The following is a 25809-nucleotide window of genomic DNA, read 5'->3' as shown; positions in this document are numbered from 1 at the left end:
ATACTTCGTTAGACTGTTGTATGTCGTCTATGTGTCCGTAAACATACATTGTATACGGTACCTGACTGCGGTTGTTGTTACAGGTATAAAATGAAGTTGTGAAAAAATAAGGCAAGTGTTTTCTTAATACAAACTGATCATTTATCTTTTGTATTACAGCTAAGGCATTACTGGCATAAAACTACAGCGCCATCATGGGGTCATTATTTCGTAGCGAGGAGATGTGCCTGACACAACTTTTCCTCCAATCAGAATCGGCGTATGTCTGTGTGTCAGAGTTAGGTGAACTAGGATTGGTGCAGTTTAGAGATGTAAGTATACAGTAGGAGATGAAAATCCATGATTGATCGGTTGAAAAATCTGTGAACAATCTGTTTACACAGTTTACAAATTTTTCAACTGGTCAACAGAATTAATAATAATACATGGGATTTATAAAGCGCCCTACGATGTAAAAACAGCCTCAAGGCGCTGCGCAGAATCTTAAAACTACATACATTAACACAGTAACATGTCTCCTAAAGATAGTTTTTTGTTGTTTGAACAAAAAATGGGATTCTTATTTATCATCTATGACTCGATGTTTAGATTATTAAAATCTTGCTATCCAAAATTGACCTTAAATTAGAAAAATCAGATGTCCAATAATTCTAAGAATTAAAAGCCGTAATGTATTAGTTCTGTAAAATTTTAATTTTGTTTTTATTTGCCAGAAATTATTGCATAATATTAGTAACAACTGCCTATGAGGTTTTTTTGATCATTTTAAGCTGAAATAATGAGGTAAAATTAAGAAACACACTTAGCCATGTGAAGAAAACAAATGAAAAAACTGTTGGAATTGGCAAAGAAAACAAATCAAAAACTCAAATTTTACGGTAATTAAGTATACTTCAAACTTAGTCTTTCACACCATTGGATATTACAATCATGCAAAAAGTAGAAATTCAAGGAAAATGGAGTGTGTCGCTGTGAGCAAATCACACATTGCTTTACTGTGTGAATAATTTGATACAATATTTGTGAAGTCATTGAAGTGTCTTGAGCAGAAATGTAAAGTTTGTTTGGCTTATAATTGGTGAAAAATATTTGGGTTTTTGTTACTGCACATGTTAATAAAGTCTTAATGTACACTTGTGTAAATCCACATTTAAAAGCATGTGCCGGCCATACATTGCGTAACATGCAACTAGCATAAGTGCTGCGCCTACTGCGTGCACACCATTCTATAAACACACTATGTTATGAGTTTCATCCATTATAAGTCAAACAAACTTTAGGATACCATACCTTTAATTTCAAGGTGTTTAAAAAAAAAATCTATAATCTATAAACACAATTTTTTCACTAAATACATGTCTTTTTCTCATTCTGTAGTTAAACCCTGATGTAAATGCTTTCCAACGAAAATTTGTGAATGAAGTAAGACGATGTGATGAAATGGAACGCAAACTACGTAAGTTCATAGATGCTGTAACGATTAATGTAGTGGTATATTTTTCAATTTATATACCATATTCATTCCATTTACTGCCCATGTATAGAAAATTGAAATGGAAGAAATGCATTGTGGGAAGTGTGAGATATCTCCTCTGGATACAGTGTGTAAGCATTGATTTCCCTTCTTTTTAACATTAGGTTTTTTGGAGAAGGAGATTCATCGTTGTAATGTGCCTGTCGTTGACACCGGAGAAAACCCGGATGCACCGGCTCCAAAAGAGATGATTGATTTAGAGGTGAGATATTAAAAAAAAAAAGAACATTACATTTTGATACAATCTGATCCAATCCGACCAAAGTTGCCAATAATGAAATATGTGACCAGTTCCAACAAAACCCGGAACAAGTCGCCAGCCATGTTTTTGAGTAGGCCTTTAAGATGACATTCCCATAAAAAAAATCTAATTTTGGAATTCCTAATTTCATAGTATATGACCTTGGGACTAAGTGGACTTTCATATTCTTGAAAGTACTTATTAAAAAGAAGTTTATTTAATCAATAATTGAAAGTTGAACTATGATAATCCCTATTCAATCCTGTGTAAAGCGGGAAACTACAATGTATTAGCCCAATTACTAAGAATAGTAATTTCAGGAAAATATCAAGGTATCATTTACAAAATTATCCATATCTTGAAAAGTATTGATGCTACATGTATGTATATAATTTTGGTATCATTCTAAAACTTATTGTCCCGTGCTTATATTTTTATGCAAATTATGAAATGTCAAAAATGCGACTTGTTCCTGGTTTTGTCTGAATGGGACACATATTGGCAAAAATAGGGAGCAAAAAAAAACCACCCAAAACAATAAAAGACAGAAGAAAATGTACTATACTCTATATAATGTTTATAACTTTGCAACCAGGTATATTTCAGCAACTTATGGATTTCAATGTTAGTAAGCTAAGGGTTAAATTGAATTAATTTTTAGTTTGATATTTGGTGTAATAAAATTTTGTAAATATTAATTGTTAGCTATGCTGGTACATAAGTTGATTCTTTTAGTGTTTTAGCTTTTAATTGCTTTTTGGGTCTCCCACGTAAGTCTACTTGTAATTAATATTAATGGTATTTTATATACTGTATGTATTACATTGAAATTAGAATTATTTGTAAGCATTGCATCTAAATTTTAATTTAATTTTAATATTGTGTTTTTTAATGTATGTAGTAGAAATTAACCAAATTTATTTAAAATTAGATAACTTTATTGCTTTAAAGGGGCATTTCGTGATCCACAGCATCATCCCCCACTTCCCAAAAAAGTTGAGGTTTTATATCACTGGAAACCTCTGGCTACATAATGTTTATGTACAAAAATTTCTTGCAGATTAATTCATTTAGCAAAAATATTGTCAAATTTGATTTCATTCTGGTAAAACAGAATGAAATTACAACACAGTGGACTATGGAGCAGTGTACATGTAATACAAATAATCAAGCATAAGACAAAATTGGAATCAACTGCAATTTTGGGAATAAGCTTTTTCGTGGATATCTACTGGAAAATGACATAAAAAGAGGATGCTAGGATCACGAAATACTCCTCTAATAACCATTGCATTAAATATTTAATTTCAAACCTAACATAATATACAACATGTTTCTTTCAGTCAACTTTTGAGAAGTTGGAGAATGAGATGAAGGAAGTAAATACCAATCATGAAGCGTTGAAGAGAAACTTCTTGGAGCTCACTGAACTCAAACACATTCTGAGGAAGACACAAAACTTCTTTGATGAGGTAACTATAATAATCAGCTATATTTCTAACCAAAAACATACATGCCAGTTGCATAAGAATAAGTGCCAGAAATTTATCTGGAATAGGCCTATGGACCAAAATATTAATATGGTTATCTTATATAACTTCTTGGAGCTTACTGAACTCAAACACATTCTGAGGAAGACACAAAACTTCTTTGATGAGGTAAATATATAGTCAGCTATAAGATAACCATAGCCTGGTGAATCAGTACTAGAAATTTAGCTGGAATATGGACCAAAATATTGACCCTAATGCCCAAAGGGCTTTTTAGCTACTGGAAGGGAAAGAAGGGAGGAATAAAGAGAGAAAACAAACAAAGAAGTTGTTTGCTCTGGGTGGGATTCGAACCTGAAACCCCTCGCATGTCAAGCACTAGCTCGCTGACTCTTAGCCAGGGGTCTTACGCTGGCCTGGCCAGTGAAAGCGCACCCATATATCACTTAGGGGATCATGCATGCGCAGTGAAGTTGTTTGTAGTGTTTTGTAGTACTCAGGGTTGTTAGAGTTAATATTATAATATATAATACTGCACACAAGAAGTATCCGTACACTTAATACAAAGGCAATTTCTTGAAGACACTGCAACTAAATTTTGTTCTGCATATTTTGATACTTCATTTTAGAAGTATGATGGGCGTGTAATACACAGGGTCATTTCACCCAAATAAGCAGGAAGGGTTATGGTATTGGTTAATGTACATGAAATACATACCATTATGTTAAAACTCTACATGTCTGAATGTGTGTTTTGTATGGTTTGTTTCTAGGCTGAGCTTCAATACCAGTCAACCCATGATGTTGAGAGGGATGAGGAAGCCCAGACTCTATTGGGTGTTGATGGACCACATTCAAGCTATGGACAAGCTATGAGGCTTGGGTAAGCATAGGGGGAATGGGAAAGAAGGTAAAAAGAAATGAAGGAAATAAAATGAAAAATAACAAAGTCAGATTCAGTCCCAGAAACACAAGGAAAAAAGTGAGCAAAAATAAAAAAAATGAATGAAAGGAAGTAATAGAAAAAAAATGAAGAGAAGAAAATGAGCATAAAAATAAGAAAGGAAGAGAAGGAAAAGGAAAATTAAATCTATTCTTTACAGTAAAACCAATCCAATAAAGGCATCAAAAAGAATTATGAACTTTGTAATCCCAATGCAAAATGGATCATTTAATTTATTGGAATAAAGCTATGATAACAAAATATGAAATTATCTTTGTTTATCAGGCGTACTTTGCACTGTACAAATAGAAGATAATCAGAGAAGATATCTAACCCTTCCCAGAATCCTTTGCAACATGACGCTTTACCTCATTACCGCAAATGACACTCCTAGTACTTTGTACAAGTTCCCTTTGTTTTCATGTTAAGAATAGACTGGCCAAGCATGGGTCGATAGTCAAGAAATAAACATATTTTGCAAGATCTGGATGTACTCTTACTTTTTGTGACTATCAATCCTCCACTTTGCACTAGATAGCAAATCAGTACAGAAAATTGAAATGGAAGAAATGCATTATGGGAAGTGTAAGATATCTTCTCTAGAAGATGATTATCTAAGCGGTATTATTATTTCAAGTTGCCAAGTATGCAGATGACCTTACAAAGTTTATTAGGCCAATGTTTTCTTTATCTCTTAGTTGATCATTTTATTATAGTAGATTTATATGGTAGTATCAAATGGGCCAACAAATTATTTATTGCCTGGTTACCTATATGTGTGTTTGAATTTCACTGTCAGTTACAATAATGTGAAGTAATATGTGTCCCATCACATGGAAACAAGGCAGAACTGAGAGCTTTGTATTAAAAGAAAGCTCCTTTTTGCTCATTACCTTTTAAAATTATTTATTTATTTATTTAGTTATTCTTTCTTTCTTTCTTTTTTTGCTTTCTTTCTTTCTTTCTTGCATTCTTGCATTCTTGCTTGCTTGCTTTCATGATATCTTCATTCTTATTTATTTATTTATTTATTTATTTATTTATTTATTTATTTATTTATTTATTTATTTATTTATTTATTTTAGGCACTTCTGTCATGGGGGAGCCAGGTGACATTAAAAAAAGAAGATAAAAATATTTTAATAAACAAGTTTTCATAATATACTGAAAGTTACTTTCATAATCAAAGGAAATTATGGTTGAAATACTAGTACTTGCAATAATATACTGGATATTTTCATTTTTATATCATTGTAATGGTTAGTTGTAATAATCATTTAGTAATAATATATTGTCAGGAAATAATAAAAACAAAAGAATTTGGAAATTCTTGTAATAAAATTATAATGCATTGAGTAACTATATCATAATATGATTAGGCAAAAAAAAAATTGTTTGTTTGTCCAAGTCCGACCAACCGTGTACCCTGGTCCCGACTGTGTCTTTTTTTTTTTTTTTTTTTTTTTTTTTTTTTTTTTTTTTTTAATTTTTTTTTTTTTTAATTTTTTTTTTTTTTTTTTTTTTTTTTTTTTGGCATCGATGGGACCGTATAAAACAGTGGTTAGTATAAATTTAAAGAAAGAAAATGTAAAGAAAATGAACAGTATAACATGCAGAACCATCTCAAGAGTTAAACCAGTAAAGTGCTGTGTGTTTTGACTTATTTACCAGTCTTCAAATTGTCAGTTTCAAGTGCAAAAAAAAAAAAAAAAAAAAAAATCCGACCTACCGACCCAACTGTTTAATAAGCCTCTATGGACAAACAAACAATTTTTTTTTTTGGCCTTATTGTCAGGATATTGAAATCAAGATGGAATGTTTTTTACTCTCTCACTCGGTTGTTCACTAGCCCACCAGATCATCCCTACCCCCTTCTGTGCACTAAATGCTCATTCATTAATTCCTTCTCATTTATTTTGCTAGATTTGTTGCCGGTGTGATTCAGCGTGAAAGAATCCCAGCATTTGAGACCATGTTATGGCGAGCATGTCGTGGCAATGTGTATCTTCGACAGGCTGAGATAGACAACCCACTTGAAGATCCTAGCACCGTAAGACACACTATATGTACTGTGTTAGCATAGACAAAAAATATACAGACCATCCACCAACAGACAAAGTTCCCATGCTTGGTATGCTGAGAAATCTTGCATATTCATGCGGGCGAATGATCAAATGCCTGTGTCTAACAAATCGCACACACATGCCGTTTAAGGCTATCATGGAGCTGTATTAGGGTTTATTATGGTGCCTATGTACGTCTATGCGAAAGATGTCAAGAGACTGCTTTTAAAAGTATGCAACAACAGGCGCAGAATGGGCATAGCATTTTCGCGCGGCTGCTACATGGAGCAATTAGCCCTCATTAACAGTGAATGGTCTGTATATTTTTGTGTGTATGTGTATTAGGCTGAGTAAAAAAATAAACAAGTTTAGCGTCCTAGCCCTCCTCCTTTTTTTGTAGATTTTTCAATTTTTTTTTATTTTGTAAATTTTTATATATAACTACTTCTCAAATATGTTTGAGAACTTTTTTGAGAAATTTTGTTTACAGCCTTGCAAATATATAAGACACATTTCAGAAAAGTTTTGTGATCACAGGAGTGGCCTACCTTCCAAAACAACACAATAATAAAGTGCCTCCTCCTCATTTTTGGATATTATTCACAACGTCGAATACGCAAAATAAAGCATTAAAAAATATGGGTATTGAGAGTAGTTTCGTAAAAAAAAACCTCCTCCTTCCCTTTTTTAAAACACCAGGACGCTAAACTTGTTTTTATTTTTACTTGGCCTTAGCGACCCTTTTTATTAATTAATTTATGTACAAGATTGATTTTACCCGAGTTGAATTTCCTACATTTGAGCTACAATATTACAAAATGAGATCAACAAAATGTAACCTTTTTCTAACTGCCTGTTTTGTTTCAGGGAGATGAAATGAACAAGACGGTGTTCATTATTTTCTTCTCGGGAGACCAACTCAAGACAAGAGTCAAGAAAATTTGTGAGGGGTGAGTTTAATACAAATCAGAAACATCTCTTTCTTCTGCCTCTTTTCCAGCATCCTTTTCAGGGTTTTTTTTCAAGTTTTTTCTCCACAAATCATTGACACAAACAATGTCTACTTACCCCGAAATCTAGTGTCCTCTCCTGTCTCTTATGCTGTCTCCAATCTTTCTCCTCCTCTTCCTCTTCCCCAAAGTTTCCTGCCTCCATTTCTTCCCCTTCACATATATATTCCACCCCTCTTCCTACTCCCTGTTCCTTTATCTTCTTCATCCTCTATTTCCCATCCGTATCTGGAATCTCCCTTTTCATTCCTCCTTCCCTTTTCTCTTACTTGTCTGCTTTTCTGCCTCCTTTGCACTCCCCTCTTCCACTTCCTCCTCCCTACTCCTTTATCTTCTTCTTCATCTCTTCTCTATCTGTATCCACCATCCCCCTTTTCATCCCTCCTCCTTTTCCTCTTACGTGTCCCCTCTTCCACCTCTGCATCCTTCTCTTCCCCACTTATCTTTATCTTCTTCCTCCTCATTTCCCCATCTGCATCTTTCTTCACCTTTTTCATTCCTCCTTCTTTATCCTCTTCCTTATCCTTTATTCCACCTCCTTTGCATCCTCATCTTCCCTCTTCCTCCTCCCTACTCCTTTATCATCTTCCTCCTGTCTACCCCATCCGCATCTTGCATATGCCCTTTTACTTCTCTCCTCTTCCAATCCTCTGGATCTTCCTTGTCACTTCCTTGGTCATGTTAGTTTGATACATAAGTTACCAATTAGCATATCTGTTGTTCCTCTGTAGATTTCGTGCTACTTTGTACCCTTGTCCAGAGACCCAGGCAGAACGCAGAGAAATGGCTATTGGAGTAATGACCAGAATTGAAGACTTGCAAGTGGTAAGTTGTCTATGCGAGTTATAATTTATGCAGTAAAAAAAACCCTCTTCTACAGGCGGACAGACCTTTGCAGTAAGGTGGGTTGGTTGTTATGATTGTCAGATGATTGAATCAGTCAATCAGAAGCCCACTTCCGTGTTTACGCTGTGTACGCTCTCAAATTGTAAACAACTGCCGTTCTTTTTTTGCCACAAACTATAGGCTTGGTATAAAGGGTTTAATTTCCTCCCCATGTGCATGAATTTTCTTGAGATAGGGAAAATGCCGAAAACTTTACTTTTGATAATCATATTATTGGCCGTAAGTCAAGAACCTGTGGAAATATAAATGCAATTATTGGCTTCCTTCATTTATAAGACCAATGTATTATCTATTAATAATAAGTAGTACATAGCAGTTTATAGCGCCTTTATTAATTAATAAAACATTGTTAAAATCCCCTCTTACACAGGTCCTTCGTCAAACAGAGGAGCATCGTGATCGTGTCCTGGCCTCAGCTGCTAAGAGCATCCGTCTTTGGTTCATCAAGGTGTCCAAGCTGAAGGCCATATACCACACCTTGAATCTTTTCAACCTGGATGTGACTCAGAAGTGTCTGATTGCTGAATGCTGGTGTCCTGTGGCTGATCTAGATGAGATTCAGATGGCATTGAGGAGAGGCACGGTAAGAAGTTGTATGGGGAAGGTGATCAGAGGCATAGCTACCGGGGGCAAGGGGGGAAATTGCCCCCTGATGAGTTCTGAAAAGGGGTTTTTGAATTAATATTTCCAAATAAGCCTATTTTACTACAGATTCTACAAGCAAAATGAGCTAAAATGGCCTCATTCTAGATTCTAAATAGTGTAAATATCAAATTTCTGTGCGATTTGTGCGCACCGTGACCATCAATTTTCAAAACAGTGATCTTGCCCCCATGAAGAAATCCTAGCTAAGCCACTGAAGGTGATACTTGTATATGCTGTCTGTATAAACTGGTGAAGTCACAGCAGGACCGTAACACTTGTATTCAATACCTGTATAAAAAATGAAGTCACTTTTTGTTTTTAAAATTATTTTTTTTCGTCAACAAGGTTGTCGGAGACCCATTTTAAAGTAATTTAGTTCACTATTAGGGAATTCGCCAGGGACCCCATTAACAATGTTTTTGCTTTTCACTGCTTTTGTATGTTTGCTTGCGTGGAATATTAATAAATCTAGTCAATATCACTTCCTCTCTGGAAGATTAAGGTCATGTCTTCCACAGGGGGTATATGGATTTCAACTGGAATAGCCCATTATATCATCATCATAAACTCTCATAATGACATATTTTATAATTTCATATCTTTAGGAGCGAAGTGGTTCAACAGTGCCTTCTATCTTAAATCGTATGGACACTCACGAGGCTCCTCCCACGTACAACAGGACCAATAAGTTCACAGAAGTATTCCAAAGCATAGTGGATGCGTACGGTGTCAGCAACTATCGCGAGGTCAATCCAGGTAAAATTACCATAGCAACAAGCAAAGATTGAGTACATATATTTAACTACATATATCTACATGAAATGATTATTGGATTCCTTGACACATTTCTTGTAAGACCAATGTAATAACCCTAATGCTAAAAGTGGTTTTTAACTATCGGAAAGGAAAAAAGGACAATATGAACAAAGAAGTTTCTTGGCACCTTTGGGATTCGAACCTTAGACCCCTCAAGTGCCATGCACAAGATCACCGACTGGTAGCCACTGGTCTTTTGCTGGCACGGCCAGTGAAAGAGTGCGTATGTGTGACTTCATGGGATTGCTTCATGGTTTTGCTTTGTAAGATTTTATAGAGAATAATTAATAATATTAATGAATAATATTAAGAAGTACACCGTAGTTTTTTAATTAAATGGCTAAAACTGGGAAAATATGGCTCCTGCCATCCTACTTCCTTTAAGGCCAAAAAAAATTGTTTGTTTGTCCATAGAGGCTTATGAAACAGTTGGGTCGGTAGGTCGGATTTTTTTTTTTTTTTTTAGATATTGCACTTGAAACTGACAATTTGAAGACTGGTAAATAAGTCAAAACACACAGCACTTTACTGGTTTAACTCTTGAGATGGTTCTGCATGTTATACTGTTCATTTTCTTTACATTTTCTTTCTTTAAATTTATACTAACCACTGTTTTATACAGTGTCCCATAGATGCCCCCCCCAAAAAAAATTTTTTTTTTAAATTAAAAAAAAAAAAAAAAAAAAAAAAAAAGACACAGTCGGGACCAGGGTACACGGTCGGTCGGACGTGGACAAACAAACAATTTTTTTTGGGCCTAATCTCATTTAATTTAACTTGCATCTTAACAATTGCTGTTTATGTTGTTTTCTACAGCCCCCTATGCTATCATCACATTCCCGTTCCTGTTTGCTGTCATGTTTGGAGATTTGGGCCATGGACTGATCATGTTTCTTGGAGCTCTCTTCTTGTGTGTGTTTGAGAAGAATCTTTTAGTGTTAGCACAGGATGAGGTACGTATACAGGAAGGGAAGGGCAATGTCGGGTCAGTGGTCATTAGGGCTCAACTGATAATCGGATTAGATAACGTATCGGCCCGATATTTTTTCAATATTGGTATCGGATCGGATATTGGTAAAAAAAAAATCAGAATTTTTTTTAAATTTATTTATTTATTTTTTTTACGATATCAGATCAGATCAGATATCCGCCGATATTATAAAATCGATATCGGATATTGGATAGTAGACAAATGCCATTTTGGTTCAGCCCTAGTGGTCATAAACAATGTTTGACTTAATATACATAACCAGCCATTTTATAATTATAACCCATAGTCCTTGTTTGTTAATGTTTCCACTTGATAGTCCATGGCTAGTCTAAAAGCATCTTTGACCATGCCCTAGCTTAATCAGGAAGATGTTTTATGGTGATGCGCCGGTATCTCAAAGTCAACGTCATATTAAATAAGAATAGTTTATTACCTGTACTTATATTTAGTAATTGGGAATTGGGGATAATTTTAACAAATGTCAGCTGTGGACAATAAAATGGACTTGAAAAGTCCAAATATCAGATATTTTTGTTCCTTTTATTTCACATTTCATGTAAAAGCCATCACACGATAATACATTGAAAACCAACATTAGTCAGTCTGTGAGCATGGCATTCTAAAATCAATGAAGGAAAATAAGAGAAACAATGCTTGAGGCAGTGGCGCAGCGTCATAGGGGCACGCCCCCCCAATCGATCTCAAATTTTAAAAATCCCATAGGAAAATGGCCGAAAAAAACGCTTGTGCCCCCCAATCAGACCCGGTGCCCCCAATCATGGTCGGTGCCCCCAGTACGATGACCCCCGCTACGCCACTGGCTCAAGGCTAACTAAAGAGCACAGAAATATTATACTGACACAAGTTACTGAGAGTGTACGACTCAATCAGATTTGGGGTCAAGTGATCCCTAACTTGAGTTTGAGTTGCCAGTCTCCTGATGAAGGTCAAAGTTGTGACCTTAAATTTGAGGTAGGTCTATAATTTTGTTGAGATCAAAAGTTTAAAATAATGGGCTATTCCAGTTGAAGTGCACACTACCCATGTGAAAGATTTTGTAAATATCTTCCACTGGGTTTTTTTCAAATGTAATGGGTCATGGTTATTCATTTTGAAACCCATACTCCCCCTGTATTATGGCATTACCTATATCTTCTACAACTGGAGTGAGTATTTCAAATGGAAGTTATCCAATTGTCTATTGTATTCAAAACTCATACTCCCTCTGTGGAAGACTTTAGCTAAATCTTCCACAGGGGTAGTGTGGATTTTAAATGGCATAGCCCATTGTAATATATATATATTTTTTTTCATCCTACTTCACCATGTGCAGATATTTGGCATGTTCTTTGGAGGACGGTACATCATGCTGTTGATGGGGCTGTTTTCCATGTATACCGGTTTCATGTACAACGACATATTCTCAAAATCAATGAATATCTTTGGGTCTGCATTCACTGTTTCCCAGATGCCATTCACGTAAGGAGTTATTTTTCTATCTCTTTTTTTGACTCCCCCTTGGTTTAACACTGCTGTGTACTCTAGACGTTGTTTCTTTCGCGAAATTAAGCCTTTTTGATATGTATGTACTTTGTTATGTTTTTTTATAAATACAAGGAAAGAAAATCCAGGGTTGATAGTCAAGAAATAATCATATTTGTAAGATCTGGATATGCTCTCTTCATTGAGGTACTTTTTATCACTATCGACCCATTTTGCACTTGATAGCAAATCAGTACTGACAGAAAATTGAAATGGAAGAAATGCATTATGGGAAGTGTAAGATATCTTCTCTCTTTCATGGTCATCTGAGGTCAAATTAATGTAAAGATCATGCGCATATTTTGGGGGGCTTTGGGGTCAAAGCAGGGTGCAAAATCGAAGGGCGGCGGGAAGAAGAAGGGCTGCAAAAAAGAGGCGGCGGAAGAAGAAGGGCGGCAAAAAGAATTAGTAAAGAAAAAAAAAGGCGGAAAATGTGAAAAAATTGTACTATACATCAAAATGTGTTACTTTTGGGGCGGTAGCGCCTATAAATCCTTTTTTCTTTTTTTTTTTTTTGCTCTTCACTTTTTCAAACAACTGTAAAAAAAATTGGGGCAACCTCTTCGGGCTGTTGAGGAAGGGGCGGCAAAATTGACTTTTCTTCAGCCCCCCGGGGAAAGGGCGGCCACGGTACGCCACTGAAGATTGTTGGATTTTTAGGAAATTTCATGTAGATTATAATCCCAATTGACACATGTGGTTGGGGAACCCCTCGTTATTATCATTGTTGTTGTTGTCATTGTCATAATCATTGTCTTCATTTTATTATTACATTATCTTTGACAGTGATGCGGACTTGGATAACGAACAATCGCTTCAGATAGACCCACAATTGACCTACAATAATACCGCACCCTATCCATATGGATTTGACCCAGTAAGTGTACATAATAATGAATGAAAATTGAACTAATATTTGGTTCTGATACCATAGATTTATCAGCAAATAAGCATAATAGGTATAAATTTATGTTGTTTAGTTCATCTGTGTGCCAGCACCTATTGACTGCATGTTCATTATCATAGGTCTCAATCCAGAAAAATACATGTTAATTAGGCAAAAAAAAAAAAAAGATTGTTTGCTTGTCCTCCACAACTTTTTCAGAGTTGGGTCGGTCGGTCGGGAAACGTTTTTTTTTTCTTTTTTCGATTGCACTCCCAAGTTCCTACCCCATGACCCTCTCGATCATCGATCTCATTTGCTACACTTGTCTTACTTTCTGCCACTTTAATACACCTCAAACGAACCATTCCTTTAACCTCCACATTATCCATATTACTGTGGTATAGGCCTCAAATAGTGTGGAATTAATTGGAACGCTGCAAACCCGGTCAAATAAAACTTTAATACCGCCATGTTTCTTGCATAATATTATGCTGCCTGCAGACCAAATACGAACGTTGTGTTGGTGTATCAAAATATAGACTATTCAAAAATAATTCAAGTTTTTTATTTTACGCATAAAGTAAGTAAATTTCTAAATATGATGTTTTTAAATAATTATCTAATTTGTTCATATGTGTCATTTATTTCGAACAAGTAAAAATGATCAATAACAGACAAAAAGTATTACTTTAAAAATAGCATGTTGCATCAAGTGTTTGTTCTTTTATCGAAACCACTATGTCTTACACAGTCCGACGGCAGCCATAGCTTGCAAACCAGTACTTGCAGTAGCAAAGCTTTACCTGCAGAGAGATGGTTGTAGCGATTTTTTGCGATATTCTGGAACTATTGGTGAAAACTATTTCTAATATTTTATTAATTTCTTCATCTTATTTAATTTTTGAGTTTGTTATCATTGTAGTTTTGTTGAAAAGTAGTACATAAAAACCCAAAAAAACTTGCACAGTCACAAACAAGGGTCGGTCGGTCGGTAAAAGTTTTTAAAAACCTTAACACCGGACACTGCTTTTTGCTATCGGAAGTTAAAGAAAAAATGAAAAAGGAGAGAAGTCATGTGGTACCCTCTGGATTCAAACCTTAGACCTTAGAATGAGGTGCTTATGTGATGATGACATCATTCAACCAGCCAATCAGAACCCGACTTCATGTTTACTCCATAAACTGCGCCAAATATTTAAATCACATTTATAAGTTGACACATGGGCAAGTAACATGCCTGTTGTATTTGGCTATTCCTGCTGGAATCCATACACCCCTATGGAAGACATGACCTTTACTTCCCACACAAGGGGTGCAGATTTCAAATGGAATCACCCATTTGGGAAATCCCATTTGAAATTCACCCTCCCCGTGTGGAAGATTACAACTGGAAAATCCCATTGAATGTCCATCCATATTCTTGCTTGACAGATCTGGCAGATAGCGGAAAACAAACTGAATTATCTCAACTCGTTCAAGATGAAGACGTCCATCATCTTAGGAGTAGGACAAATGACACTAGGTGTTGTCTTGAGTCTTTTCAATCATACGTAAGTTTGTCTGTGTGTCTGTTTGTTACCACAAGACTATGTTATGTGTCTTTTTGTACAAAACATGCTTGTGTGTTGTCTTTTGTGTCTAGGCACAGAAGCAGCGTCTTTCAGGGGGGTATAGAGGTCATTTTATTGGTATTGAAAAAGGCACACCAGAAAAAAACCCAAACACAAAACAAAATGGCTGTCACATGTCCGTCAGGCGTCCATGGTGTCATAAAGACACACAAGAAAAGTCACACAAGTCTCACAGATACACAAGTATACCTGTACTAGGGTGAGTATATGCTTGTGTCTGTCTATCTTTTTATAATCATGGAAAATATGAACATGCTACTACTACCTGTAAAAACAGAGACAAGGGATGAGTCAGAACTTTTAGAACAACCCTTGTAATATTATTGATCATCCAGTTATTAATACTGGTTTATAATTGTTTTGACCCATTGATAATTTTTCTTGTATCAATTCAAATTTCTCATTATTTTTCAGTTATTTCAAGAGAACTGTCAACATCCTGTGTGAGTTCATCCCTCAGATGCTTTTCTTGTTGGGCGTCTTTGGTTATCTCTGCGCAATGATCTTCATCAAGTGGTTTTCTTACACCGCTGAAACCTCTTGGAAGGCCCCTAGTCTCATTACCACTCTCATTGATATGTTTATGTTTGGAAAGATAGATGAGGACAGTGAACTCTATTCTGGCCAGGTAGGAGACTTTATTTATCTTCTTGGCAAAGTTTTATAGTTCTAGGAAAATTTTTATTAAATCTTATACAATTTTATAGTTCTAGGAGAAATTTTATAGTTTTATAATTCTAGATAAATGGAACAGTACTTGCTTAGTTAAGTTTACAATCACAAATCCTTAATTTAGTTAAATGTATGGACGTTTCATTTGGTCAGAAAGACATTTTCATTAACAATTGGCCCAATCAGCAACATTGTTTGAATAATTTCACCACCAAAAAAATTGGGGTGAATTATTTGCAAAGCTCCATTCTGATTGGTGATTAAAGTGAAGATATCACATAATTGACCAATCAGAAGCAATGTTAGATTGGCAGGTAGTGCTCAGGGGGTTAACATTCAGTAACATGTTTTTCTTTCTTCTTGTTTTAACAGCAAATAATCCAGATGGTATTGGTTGTTGTGGCTGCTATCACCATACCATGGATGTTGTTAATTAAACCGTTTTATCTCAAGAAACAGCATGAGAAAAATGCACTAAGGGTGAGTCTTTATATGATAGTTGAGCAAGGGACTGTCTTCAGTAAACAGCTCTTTTCAGGGCCACCAAAACTTTTTTATGAGCAGATAGGTGAGGTCTGCATGTTCTCTGTAGATGGGGCAGTCTTCAGTGAACAGCTCTTTTCAGAACCATCAGTAGGCAAGGGGTGGTTTACATGTGTCATGAAGAAGTCAGAGCTAATCCTGATGAAAGCTTCAGAGTTCCAGACTTGTCCTCTGGCAAACCCACTAAAAAACGCACTAAGTCTATTTATATGTTGGGCAATTCCATTTGAAATCCATACACCCCCTATGGAAGACATGACCTTAATCTCCCACACAGGGAGTTTGAATTTCAAATGAGGTTACCTGAATTGGGTGACTCCATTTGAAAGCTACACCCCCTGTGTGAGAGATTAAGGTCATGTCTTCCATAGGGGGTGTATGGATTTCAACTGGAATAGCACATGGTACATGTGGTAGGATTGACTACTGTGCCAATAATTGTAAATATTTGTACTTTGAATTTGTAGTCGCACAGAAAATACAGTGAAGTGAAGATGAAGAAAAACAATGGGGTTGGAAATGAGACAGCGGAACTGATACATCATGATGAGGAGGATATTTCTACTAGTTCATCTGGAAGTAGTATGGGATCAGTGGAAGAGGAGGTATGAGCTGCCCTGTTCATTTGATAATTATTTTACTAAACGTTCTGACATACATGACTACAAGACAAGATATGTAAATGACCTAAATTTAACCAAAAATAAGAAAGTGTTTTCTGATCATGCCATACGTACAAGAGGTCCCATTCTTTGGAATTCCTTAGATAAAAATCTGAAAGCTTCAAAATCTGTCAAGCATTTTCGCAATGAATTAAAAAAACAACCTATTTCTCAATATAATTAATCTTTTCCGTGAGCACATCCCCGTCCCTTGTCTTGTCTTTTGGTTATGTTTGGTAAAGTTTTTTTTTTGTTGCTAATTTCATTTGATTTTAGGGAAAGGCTAACTTTCAGGCCTTTTTGGTCTTCCAGCCTTTTCCTCCATATGTATCGTGTTTGTATATTTTTTGATGTAATGTAATGTAATGATTTTTATGGAAATAAAATATGAATATGTAACATCCAAGATAAGTATTCATTGGGCTCACCCCACCCCACCCCAAAAAATTTGGGTATCAATGAAAAGGATATGCGATCTTGGCCAATCAGATTGTGAGATTGAGTGGGCCGATATCCTGAGATTTGCAAGCCTGGGAGTCAGGTAGGGACCGAGTCCTGGGAATTCGAGTCCCGCCCGGGTAGCCGAGTACCCGGGCAGGAATTCCATGCCCGGATACCCGAAATTCAAAAAAGTAGTGTCCCTGGACCTAGACCTAAATGCTAGGATCATTCATGGTTGACCTAAAAAAATAATTAAAAAATTCAAGATGTTTTGTATTTTTAATTTGAAAATTGATACTTCATGTATTCATGTCATACTCTATTAATGATTTCAAAATGCATTCAAATTCAATGCATTTTGAAATCATTAATAGACTATGACATGAATACAAATTATCAATTTTCATATTAAAATACAAAACATCTTGAATTTTTTTTTTTTAGGTCAACCATGAATGATCCTAGCATTTAGGTCTAGGTCCAGGGACACTACAAAACCGAAAAAAAAAAAAATAAATAAATAAATAAATTAAATTTGGTGCCGGTACCGCCAAAAATAAACGGGTACCGGGCACAAAATTACCCGAAAATCCCAACCCTACCTGGGAGTGGGGAAAAGAAATTCAGGCTCTTAGTTGGCAGACACCCTGCAACATGGGTTCTTGAGCGATTTACTCTGCATGGTTATTTTTTCATGTGATTACACTCCGGAATATAATATATATTATATATTATTTTTCTGTATCATCTGTATGTGAGGAAAGAAGAAAGAAAGAAATCATTATCTACATTTTCGTCAAGTCAGTGTGCCTAACTGAATGCCCACGTTATATGTCTTTGACTTGAGTTTGAAGTCTTATATCAGTGTTCATAATAATAATTTTATCTCGTATAATATGTAGCACTCTCTAATGTTTAACATCTTCCTTTCCATTGCTCTTTGGGCTGTTTATAGTGCATGTTCCAATATAGTTGTTGTCCATGTTGTTGACACATTGTTGCTACATAATATATGTATGCAGAAAATTTCTTGGCAGATTTATTTGCTTGACAAAAATATTTTCAAATTTGTATTTATGTACCTGTAACAGAACAAAATTACATTACAGTGCCCTATGGAGCCTATGTTATACACAATCATGCTTAACTTGCAAACGCAAAATTGGAATCAGCTGAAATTTTAGGAATAAGCTTCTTTTGTGGAAATCTACTGAAACATACCATAATAAGATGATGTTAGAATAATGTTAGAATACTCCTCTAATTAATCTTTAGTATCAACAGTGCTTAAGGTTAAACAAAGTGTTGAGGGGCTTTACCTCCAGAAAAAATATATTATTACCTTATACGTAAGAAAATATGTCTACTTATCATGTGAAATAAAAAATCCGGAAAAATTGTGTGAAAATGTGTTTTTAGCCTATTTTTTTAGCTGTTATCAAGCACTATTATTCGATTTGTTTACAAGCGCCAAGCAACTGTCGTCTGGGAGAGTGATTGACATCTTTATTATTAGAGAAGAATGGAATCTGTATAGTTCATGAATATTCATGTCGTATTTACACAGCCTGTATCCCAGCCATTTTTGCCTAGTTATCGTAATCGTTCATATAAGACGCCCATATGATCCATGGTGTTAAACTGATATTCAACAACTTTATATCTCTCGATCTTTGCGATCCGAAATATTGAATTTCAACTTTAGGCACATCTCTAGCAAGATAATAAATACCTGTCACAAATAGAGGTCTTGAAATGTTACTTGCAGCGTTAAAAATGTGAATAGAGAACAAATCGGGTTCAACATGCTTCAAAAATATGAAGGTAATGGTCAACGCCTACTACCAGAATAGCCGGAAGAGGGCAGACTTCATAAGGGAGTGTTCATATATTTTAGTGGGGTCAAAGAATTTGGAACTTATTTCGGGAAATTTCCTGGGTTTTTGGTTTTTTTTTTTATTTTATCTTCCTGTTAAGGTGTTTCGGTTGGCACATTTTGGGGCATTTTCATGCACTTCACAGGAGTTTTTCGTGGTTTCTCTGTAGCTGCCGTGTGTACTTTTCCCCACGTACAGGGTATAAATCCCGGGTATAAATAAATAAATGAATAATAACATATAAAAAAAGAATCTGGAACTTCAACGTCAAAAAACAAGACAAATTGTACCCTGCTAAAAATATCAACCCATATCCTCTCTGAGAATAAAAATAATAAGACTCCAACCTCACCTGCAAAAAATATTTTTTCGGGGGATAATTTTGGATAAGTTCGGGCCTATTTTATTGCGACAATTTTCAAAATCTATAAGGTGAAATGTGTCGTGGGGATGTGCGGCAGATTTGGGGTGCATTTTCAGCCATTTAGTTTAGACTCTGTTGTATTTTTAGCCATGATTTTATTGACCCTCAGTGTCATGAAAATTAGGTTCAAGAAGGGTATTTTCAATAATTTTCTCGAAAAAGTAAAAATTTGCGAAAACTTTCAGTCCAAAAGTTGATACAATTTTGGGTCTGTTTTCTTCAAATTTGGTTTAAAATAAATACCGTAGTTTTTCGAGTCACAGCCTCACATCCTTACCCAAACCAGCTTGAGAAGGTTCCCCGGTGTGTGCAAATTTGTAATTTATAGGCCTACACTCGTTATTTAAGCCTAAAATCAAAGTGTTAATATCATTAACACTGCCATGGCCCGTTTTGTCGTGATGACTGGCTTCCAAAATGTAGGCCTATTTTAAATTATAAATCTGGTCCCGCTAGAGGTGTGTTTACCCGCGGAGGTCTCTCCTCGGCTTCGTGGATGTGCCACAGTTTTGGGGTAGGCCTACCTTTTCAACGACTATGATGGGTGGGTTTACAGCGAAGACCAACTTTTGGGCGCATTTTGGCAAAAGTGCCCTTAAAAAGCGTCAAATTAGGCCAAATTTGGATGACTTTGATCCCCTTGGTACAAATGTTTTGAAGAGACCGCCCGAGGTGTTTTTATTTTTAAAAATGGTCGGGCCTGCTAAAAACCTCCGGAATCAAGCATGGGTAGGCCTACCAAAATGCCTTGAGACCCCCCCAACCCAGCGCCGTGACCTACATGACATGATATTCTCCGCATGAGTCCACCAGAAAATATAAAAATACAACATTTTGATAGGCCTACTATATTTGTCTGTATAAAGAGCTAGGCGTGCAGGATTTGCCGACTCAATGTTCATTTTGAACCATTAATATTTGAGCCACGGCGCTCGGGAATGTGAAAAGCGGGGGGGGTAGGAGCAACAAATTATTCAGGACGATGCGTGAGATTTTACTCATTTTGCAGCTTTTTGCGTGAGATTTATTACCTAGGCGTGAGATTATACTACCTTGGCGTGAGACCGTGAGAAAGTGACCCAATGCGTGTCACGGCCAATGCGTGACAGTTGACAGCCCTGCTTGTAGGCCTACCGCGTATGTCTACCGTGATGACAGTAGCGTAGCTGCCCGGGGGGGGCAATTGCAAAAATTGCCTATTTGGGCCCCCGCCCCCTAGTGCAAGGAAAAAAAGAGGGAAAGGGGGGGGGGGAGAAAGAGGAAAAAAAAAAGAGAGGAGAGGGTGAGAGGAGGGGCAGAGAGATGGGGAATTCAAACGATATGCAATACAGCTCAATAGGCCTACCATATATACGATTATGATAAGCCTGGCAAAAATTGTCTATTTGCGCCCCCGCCCCCCGCGGGGAATTTGGTGGATTGGGCCCCGCCCCATAGGGCCTACAGTCTTGCCCTCCTGGAAAAAATCCCAGCTACGCCGCTGCGTGATGATGTTGCAAAGTTGCGGAAGTTCATTCATAAATTTCCCATTTCCACTCGACAACAACAGACCAGCACGCAGCAGCCGCAGTAGCTAATCCCGAGCTAATCAGAGACATGTGCGTTTCTCTTTCAACAGAAAATAATGTGACCATGTGACTGACACGATGTACGCTTCAAATAATTATGCTCTCGGCGTCAAAAGTATGATAATGGAAAATATTTATAATGAACACTCCCTTATTTCGCCACACCTTTCTCGTGTTGCCTGGTATATCAGCAAAATCCTACACTATCGCCTTCCCTTGGTAAAATCCCTGATAAAAACTCGTGATATTGAAATTGAATTTCAGCGCCAGAACTTCCGTCATTCTAGCATCATGGATGAGCTTGGATGGATATGCAGTGGCGCCGCTAGAGGGGCAGTATTTCCCCAATATTTGTTCTTTCTCATCCAGTTTTAGGCAAAATCCCCACAATTATGTAATTTTCCACTTTTTGCGGCAATTTCAAGTGCAATAAGTGCCCCCGTCTCAAATTCCCTTCCCCCCGGGCCCCATGCCCGGAAAAAAATTCTGGTTCCGCCACTACGGGTATGGCCATAGCTAGGGGGCGGCCCCCCCCCCCCCGTTGCCCTTGGTTTAATATGCTGGACGTATGAGAAATTTAGAGCTTGTTCAATTCCGCCAATTTTAGAAATTTTAAAGGTAGGCCTATATACAGTGTAGGCATGTATATAGCCTATAGAAAAACGGATCACAGTCAAATAAAATATAAAAATCGTAGGCCCAATAATTTTACTAATGGCATTTATTGAGCTGCTCACTTCTTGAAAATCCTATGGTTTAATATTGATATTATATAATTGAGCTCCTTGTCAAGCTCCTCAGTAGGCCTACACATAGGAGAGTGACTAACTGAGCTCCCGCTATTTTCAGAAATGAAGGCCTGGCCTATTAAATGAATAATTAGGATTGAGGCAGGCTTTTGTTTCATTTTACAGAACTGTTTTAGTCCCCCAAAATTAGTGGGTTTTTTTAATGGGGAGTAGGCCTAGGCTTTTAAAACGAAATTCAAATTTGGCAATATTTTCCATTGCTTAATGAATTGATCTGCGTGAAAATGCCTAAACATGTGGCCAGAGCGGGATGACTGGTATAAAAATCTTAACTTGTGAGAAAGGACGTAGGCCTATGGGGTTGTATGAGGCTGTGGATCACGAAATGCCCCTTTAATGTGTGCTAGGTAAAGTCATTCTTCCTTTCGACCTGCCAAAATTTAATTTTATTCCTCCCCGGCCCGGCTTGCAATCAGTACCGGTATTAGCCTACTAATTATAAGCCAAAATTTCCAAGCGACTCGCTAAAAATCGCTTGCCTCCGTCTCGCCAGCCGAAAATCGCTTGTCCGCACCCCCTGGACTGCCAAATTTTGTGGCCCCTCCCCTTGGCCTGCCAAAATGCCCCATCCCTTTGCATATAGCCTATATATAGGCATATGCCAATTTTTGGGATCCCCAATTTCCATACCCATACCCATACCTTAAATGGATTTCTAAATATCTACCTGTTGCAAGCGCAGCATTGGCGCTGGATTTTAAGCTAGAAAATACCTAAATATTTTAAAATCCAAACTCGGCAACACCACTTGCCCTCGGCAACACCACTTGGCAAATACAGCCCGTCAGTAACAATGTAAATACGTAAACAGCGTGTTTTAAAAAGAAATGAGAGTGTCACTTCTGTCCAAAAAATTTGAATTTTGGCCTTGAGCAGCGACAATCAGAGGTAAGAAAAACACAGTATTACGCAGCTTGAAATATAGAATCACGATAGCAATTTTGAAGTTTGTACTTCAAAGCACAAGCGAAACGAGGTGAAATGGTTCGAAAAAAAAAATTGATTCGCTGTATCTTTTTATCGCGAAACTAGACAATTTGGCAGCAGCGAGTCGGAAAAATAGCAAATATCTCAATTTTCTGCTATCGAAATGAAAATTTAAATAGCACCTGCATGCAGAAGAGGGTTTATAGAAATAATGTAGGTCAGAATTTTGTCTATGAAATCTTGCACGGAATTATTATTACTGGTTACAAAAGCGACATACAAGTGGAGGCCATTTTACTTCAAATTCGGCCAACATTTTAAGCTTATATAAAAATCGAGACAACCAATATCAAGAATGAATATGCACATTCTTTTATTGACTTGTTTGTAAATGCGTCGAAGTTCCCAACAAAATCGCCACTTCAATGAGAAAGTATGGCCGTGTTCCCAAAAATCTTGATGCTCGGATATTGAAAAAAATTGAAATGTTTGAAAAGTACATTTAATTTTGAGCCAAGTGGAAAATTCAAGCATAATAATGACCCTTACACTTTCAGCTTTTAGGCGTAGTTTTGCGTTTTCTCTCCGATATTTATTTCCAGAAATAGATAAGTTTAAAGGGGGCTACGTGCATCCCATTTTGCTTCTGAAAATGGCAAAATTGTGTATAACCTTAACAATATTTGTATTGTCTTGTTAACACAGTTTGACTTTGGTGAGGTGTTCACCCATCAAGCCATTCACACTATAGAGTTTGTCCTGGGTTGTGTGTCCCATACAGCCTCCTATCTACGATTGTGGGCACTCAGCTTAGCTCATGCAGGTATGTTCACTATGTTTGTACTTTGAAACTAATAGACTTTTTGCATGGTCATCAAGTTTGAAGGTAGAGCCTCGATCTGGCAACATGCATGAATGAGAATTGAACAAGTCATATAATATTGCGTAAAGTGATGTAATTCTTTTTTTCATGTTTATTACCAGTTTGAGGCTCTACCCAATATGGTGGAACCATGCAAGGGGTGAATAGCAGTGTATCTTTGTGCCTGTAGAAAGCTTGGGTATTTTGTTATAAGGCCTGAAAAAAGAAAAGAATTGTATTTCTCTTAAAGCTCCAAAGTCAGGGTTGGTTGGTTGATAATCTTTTTAAAAGCTACATAGCCTACAGTATTCAAAAACAAAATTTCCTCCCAAACTATGATAAGGCCTGAAAAAAAAAAATTGTTTGATTGGTGTAACCCGACCGACCCTAAAAATATGCCCGACCCTGACTTTTTTTAGCAAAAAAGATTTAAAAAAATATTAAAAAAATAAATTTAATAAATAAATTTTAAAAAAAGAAGAAAAAAAGTTCCAAGGCATTTATATCAAATGCAAAAATTACAGTTTGCAGCTTTAAAAGTAAAAAAACAATCCCTACCTACCTACCTACCCTAAAAATTTTTCATGTTACGCCAATCAAACATTTTTTAGGCCTAAGGTTTATCAGGGTCATTTTTTAAATATATCAGAGTTGTGCTATATAAATTACAAACAGGCAAAATATTTTCCAAATTATATATTTTTTTAACCAAATATATGAAAATTTAAAAATGTAATAAAAAAAAGTAACCTTTTTTTTATTGATTGATTTTATTATTTATGTATTTATTAATTAAATAGAATTGTCTGAAGTGTTATGGGACATGGTGATGAGCATTGGTCTAGCCGTGGATACCATTGGTATAGGAGCTATTCTCATATGGGGAACTTTCTACGCATTCTCAACGATGACAGTTGGTATTCTTATAGCCATGGAAGGTCTCTCAGCTTTCTTACATACTCTTCGATTGCATTGGTAAGTTGATTGTGATTGATTGATTTCATAGATTGATTGATTGCTTGATTCATTAGTTGATTGATTGGTTGTGCAGACAAGTTGGTTGATTGACATTTTCGGTAAATCCCATAATCCTTTGCGAGTACACCAGAGATGTTGTCATTTGACGTCACGCTGATCTGCGCTGATGCGTACATCATTTATCGAACATCGTTACTGCGCATTGCAAATGACGACATCTCAGGTGTACTTGCAAAAGCTTATGGGATTTACCGAAAAGGTCAATTTAATGACCAGCCAGGTTGTTTGGGTGGGGTGGGTGAGTGAGTGAGTTGATGGAGTGGGGTGGGTAGAGTGGTGAGGGAGGGAGGGAGAAATAAGTAAGTGAGGTGTCTTGTATGGGTGGGGGATGGTTGATTGGATGGGTTGGGGTGGGTTGGCAGGTTTCTGGCTGAGTGAATGCATTAATGAATGAGTTGAGGGTGTGAGTGAGTGAGGGTGTGAGTGCGTTAGTGAGAGAACAAGCAAGTAAGTGATGGTGAGTGAGTGAGTGAGTGATATTAAGGCCAGAGTAATGGAAGACACATTCGTTCACGCCCGAATTTGAGATTTCTTAATATTTATCAACACTATGATGTATTTTTTCACTTGATAAAATACAACTTGCGTCCACGTTTAAAGGTGTGCACGTAAAGTTTGATTGACAGACTTACTATGGTTGTTGATAAGTTGTTGATTTCTTATCCCTTTACACCTGCAGGGTGGAGTTCCAGAGCAAATTTTTCATCGGTGAAGGTTACGCATTCAGACCGTTCTCATTCGCAAATAATTATGACCACAACGAAGAAAGGGTTTAGCCAGCTGTTAACAAACCAGTTATCAGTGTGTAGGGGTAATTTTGTTTTGATTTACACATACTGATAATTACTGATACTGATGATTATGAGATGCTGCAGGGTCAGAATTTCGGTGAGAATCCAAGAATCGATTCATGGTAGATTCTTGTGAACAGATTTGTGTGAATCAAAGTTGATTCTCGCAAACTTTTGCAGTTTAATGCACAGAAGTTGATTTGCAAGAATCAAATGATTACCACAAACCTATTCTGCAAGAATCAAGATTGATTCTCGCACTGTGAAACAAAATTCTGACCCTGTGCTACAAGCCATTACTATATGCTGTAAAAGTGGTCATTTTCACACGCATCATTTTTCGCGCTTTGCCAATTTTCCGCCACTTTGCTAGTTTTTGAATTTGAGATTTTGAGTTTTCATACATAGACCTGCGCATAAACGAACATAAGATTTGCTTGTTATTATTTTCACGGTGCTGTGTTAAGCGCGAAAATTAATATTCCGTGAAAATGTCC

The 25809-nt window shown here is 36.6% G+C and overlaps 1 protein-coding gene across 3 annotated transcripts in view; it reads left to right on the top strand.

Moving 5' to 3' along the window:
• LOC140140969 (V-type proton ATPase 116 kDa subunit a 1-like) overlaps positions 1-25809 on the top strand; it is a 31607-nt gene extending 5798 nt beyond the window's left edge. For 2 of the 3 annotated variants that reach the window (XM_072162739.1, XM_072162738.1), the window contains exons 2-21: positions 160-311; positions 1378-1456; positions 1639-1736; positions 3119-3247; positions 4039-4148; positions 6132-6258; positions 7139-7221; positions 8013-8106; positions 8558-8770; positions 9438-9588; positions 10465-10601; positions 11973-12118; positions 12968-13058; positions 14499-14617; positions 15113-15326; positions 15743-15850; positions 16381-16518; positions 23327-23444; positions 24284-24458; positions 25201-25809. In XM_072162739.1, coding sequence (XP_072018840.1) covers positions 195-311; positions 1378-1456; positions 1639-1736; positions 3119-3247; positions 4039-4148; positions 6132-6258; positions 7139-7221; positions 8013-8106; positions 8558-8770; positions 9438-9588; positions 10465-10601; positions 11973-12118; positions 12968-13058; positions 14499-14617; positions 15113-15326; positions 15743-15850; positions 16381-16518; positions 23327-23444; positions 24284-24458; positions 25201-25297 — 2544 coding nt within the window. In that variant the 5' untranslated portion in view covers positions 160-194 and the 3' untranslated portion in view covers positions 25298-25809. Of the gene's footprint in view, positions 1-159; positions 312-1377; positions 1457-1638; positions 1737-3118; positions 3248-3410; positions 3434-4038; positions 4149-6131; positions 6259-7138; positions 7222-8012; positions 8107-8557; positions 8771-9437; positions 9589-10464; positions 10602-11972; positions 12119-12967; positions 13059-14498; positions 14618-15112; positions 15327-15742; positions 15851-16380; positions 16519-23326; positions 23445-24283; positions 24459-25200 lie in introns of those variants that run through there. The other variant, XM_072162740.1, reaches the window with a different exon arrangement.

Source organism: Amphiura filiformis, chromosome 19 (assembly GCF_039555335.1).
Source record: "Amphiura filiformis chromosome 19, Afil_fr2py, whole genome shotgun sequence".
NCBI classification, from domain to species: Eukaryota; Metazoa; Echinodermata; class Ophiuroidea; order Amphilepidida; family Amphiuridae; genus Amphiura; species Amphiura filiformis.
Note: the sequence above shows the minus strand (reverse complement) of the source record. Positions and strands in the feature narration are given on the sequence as shown.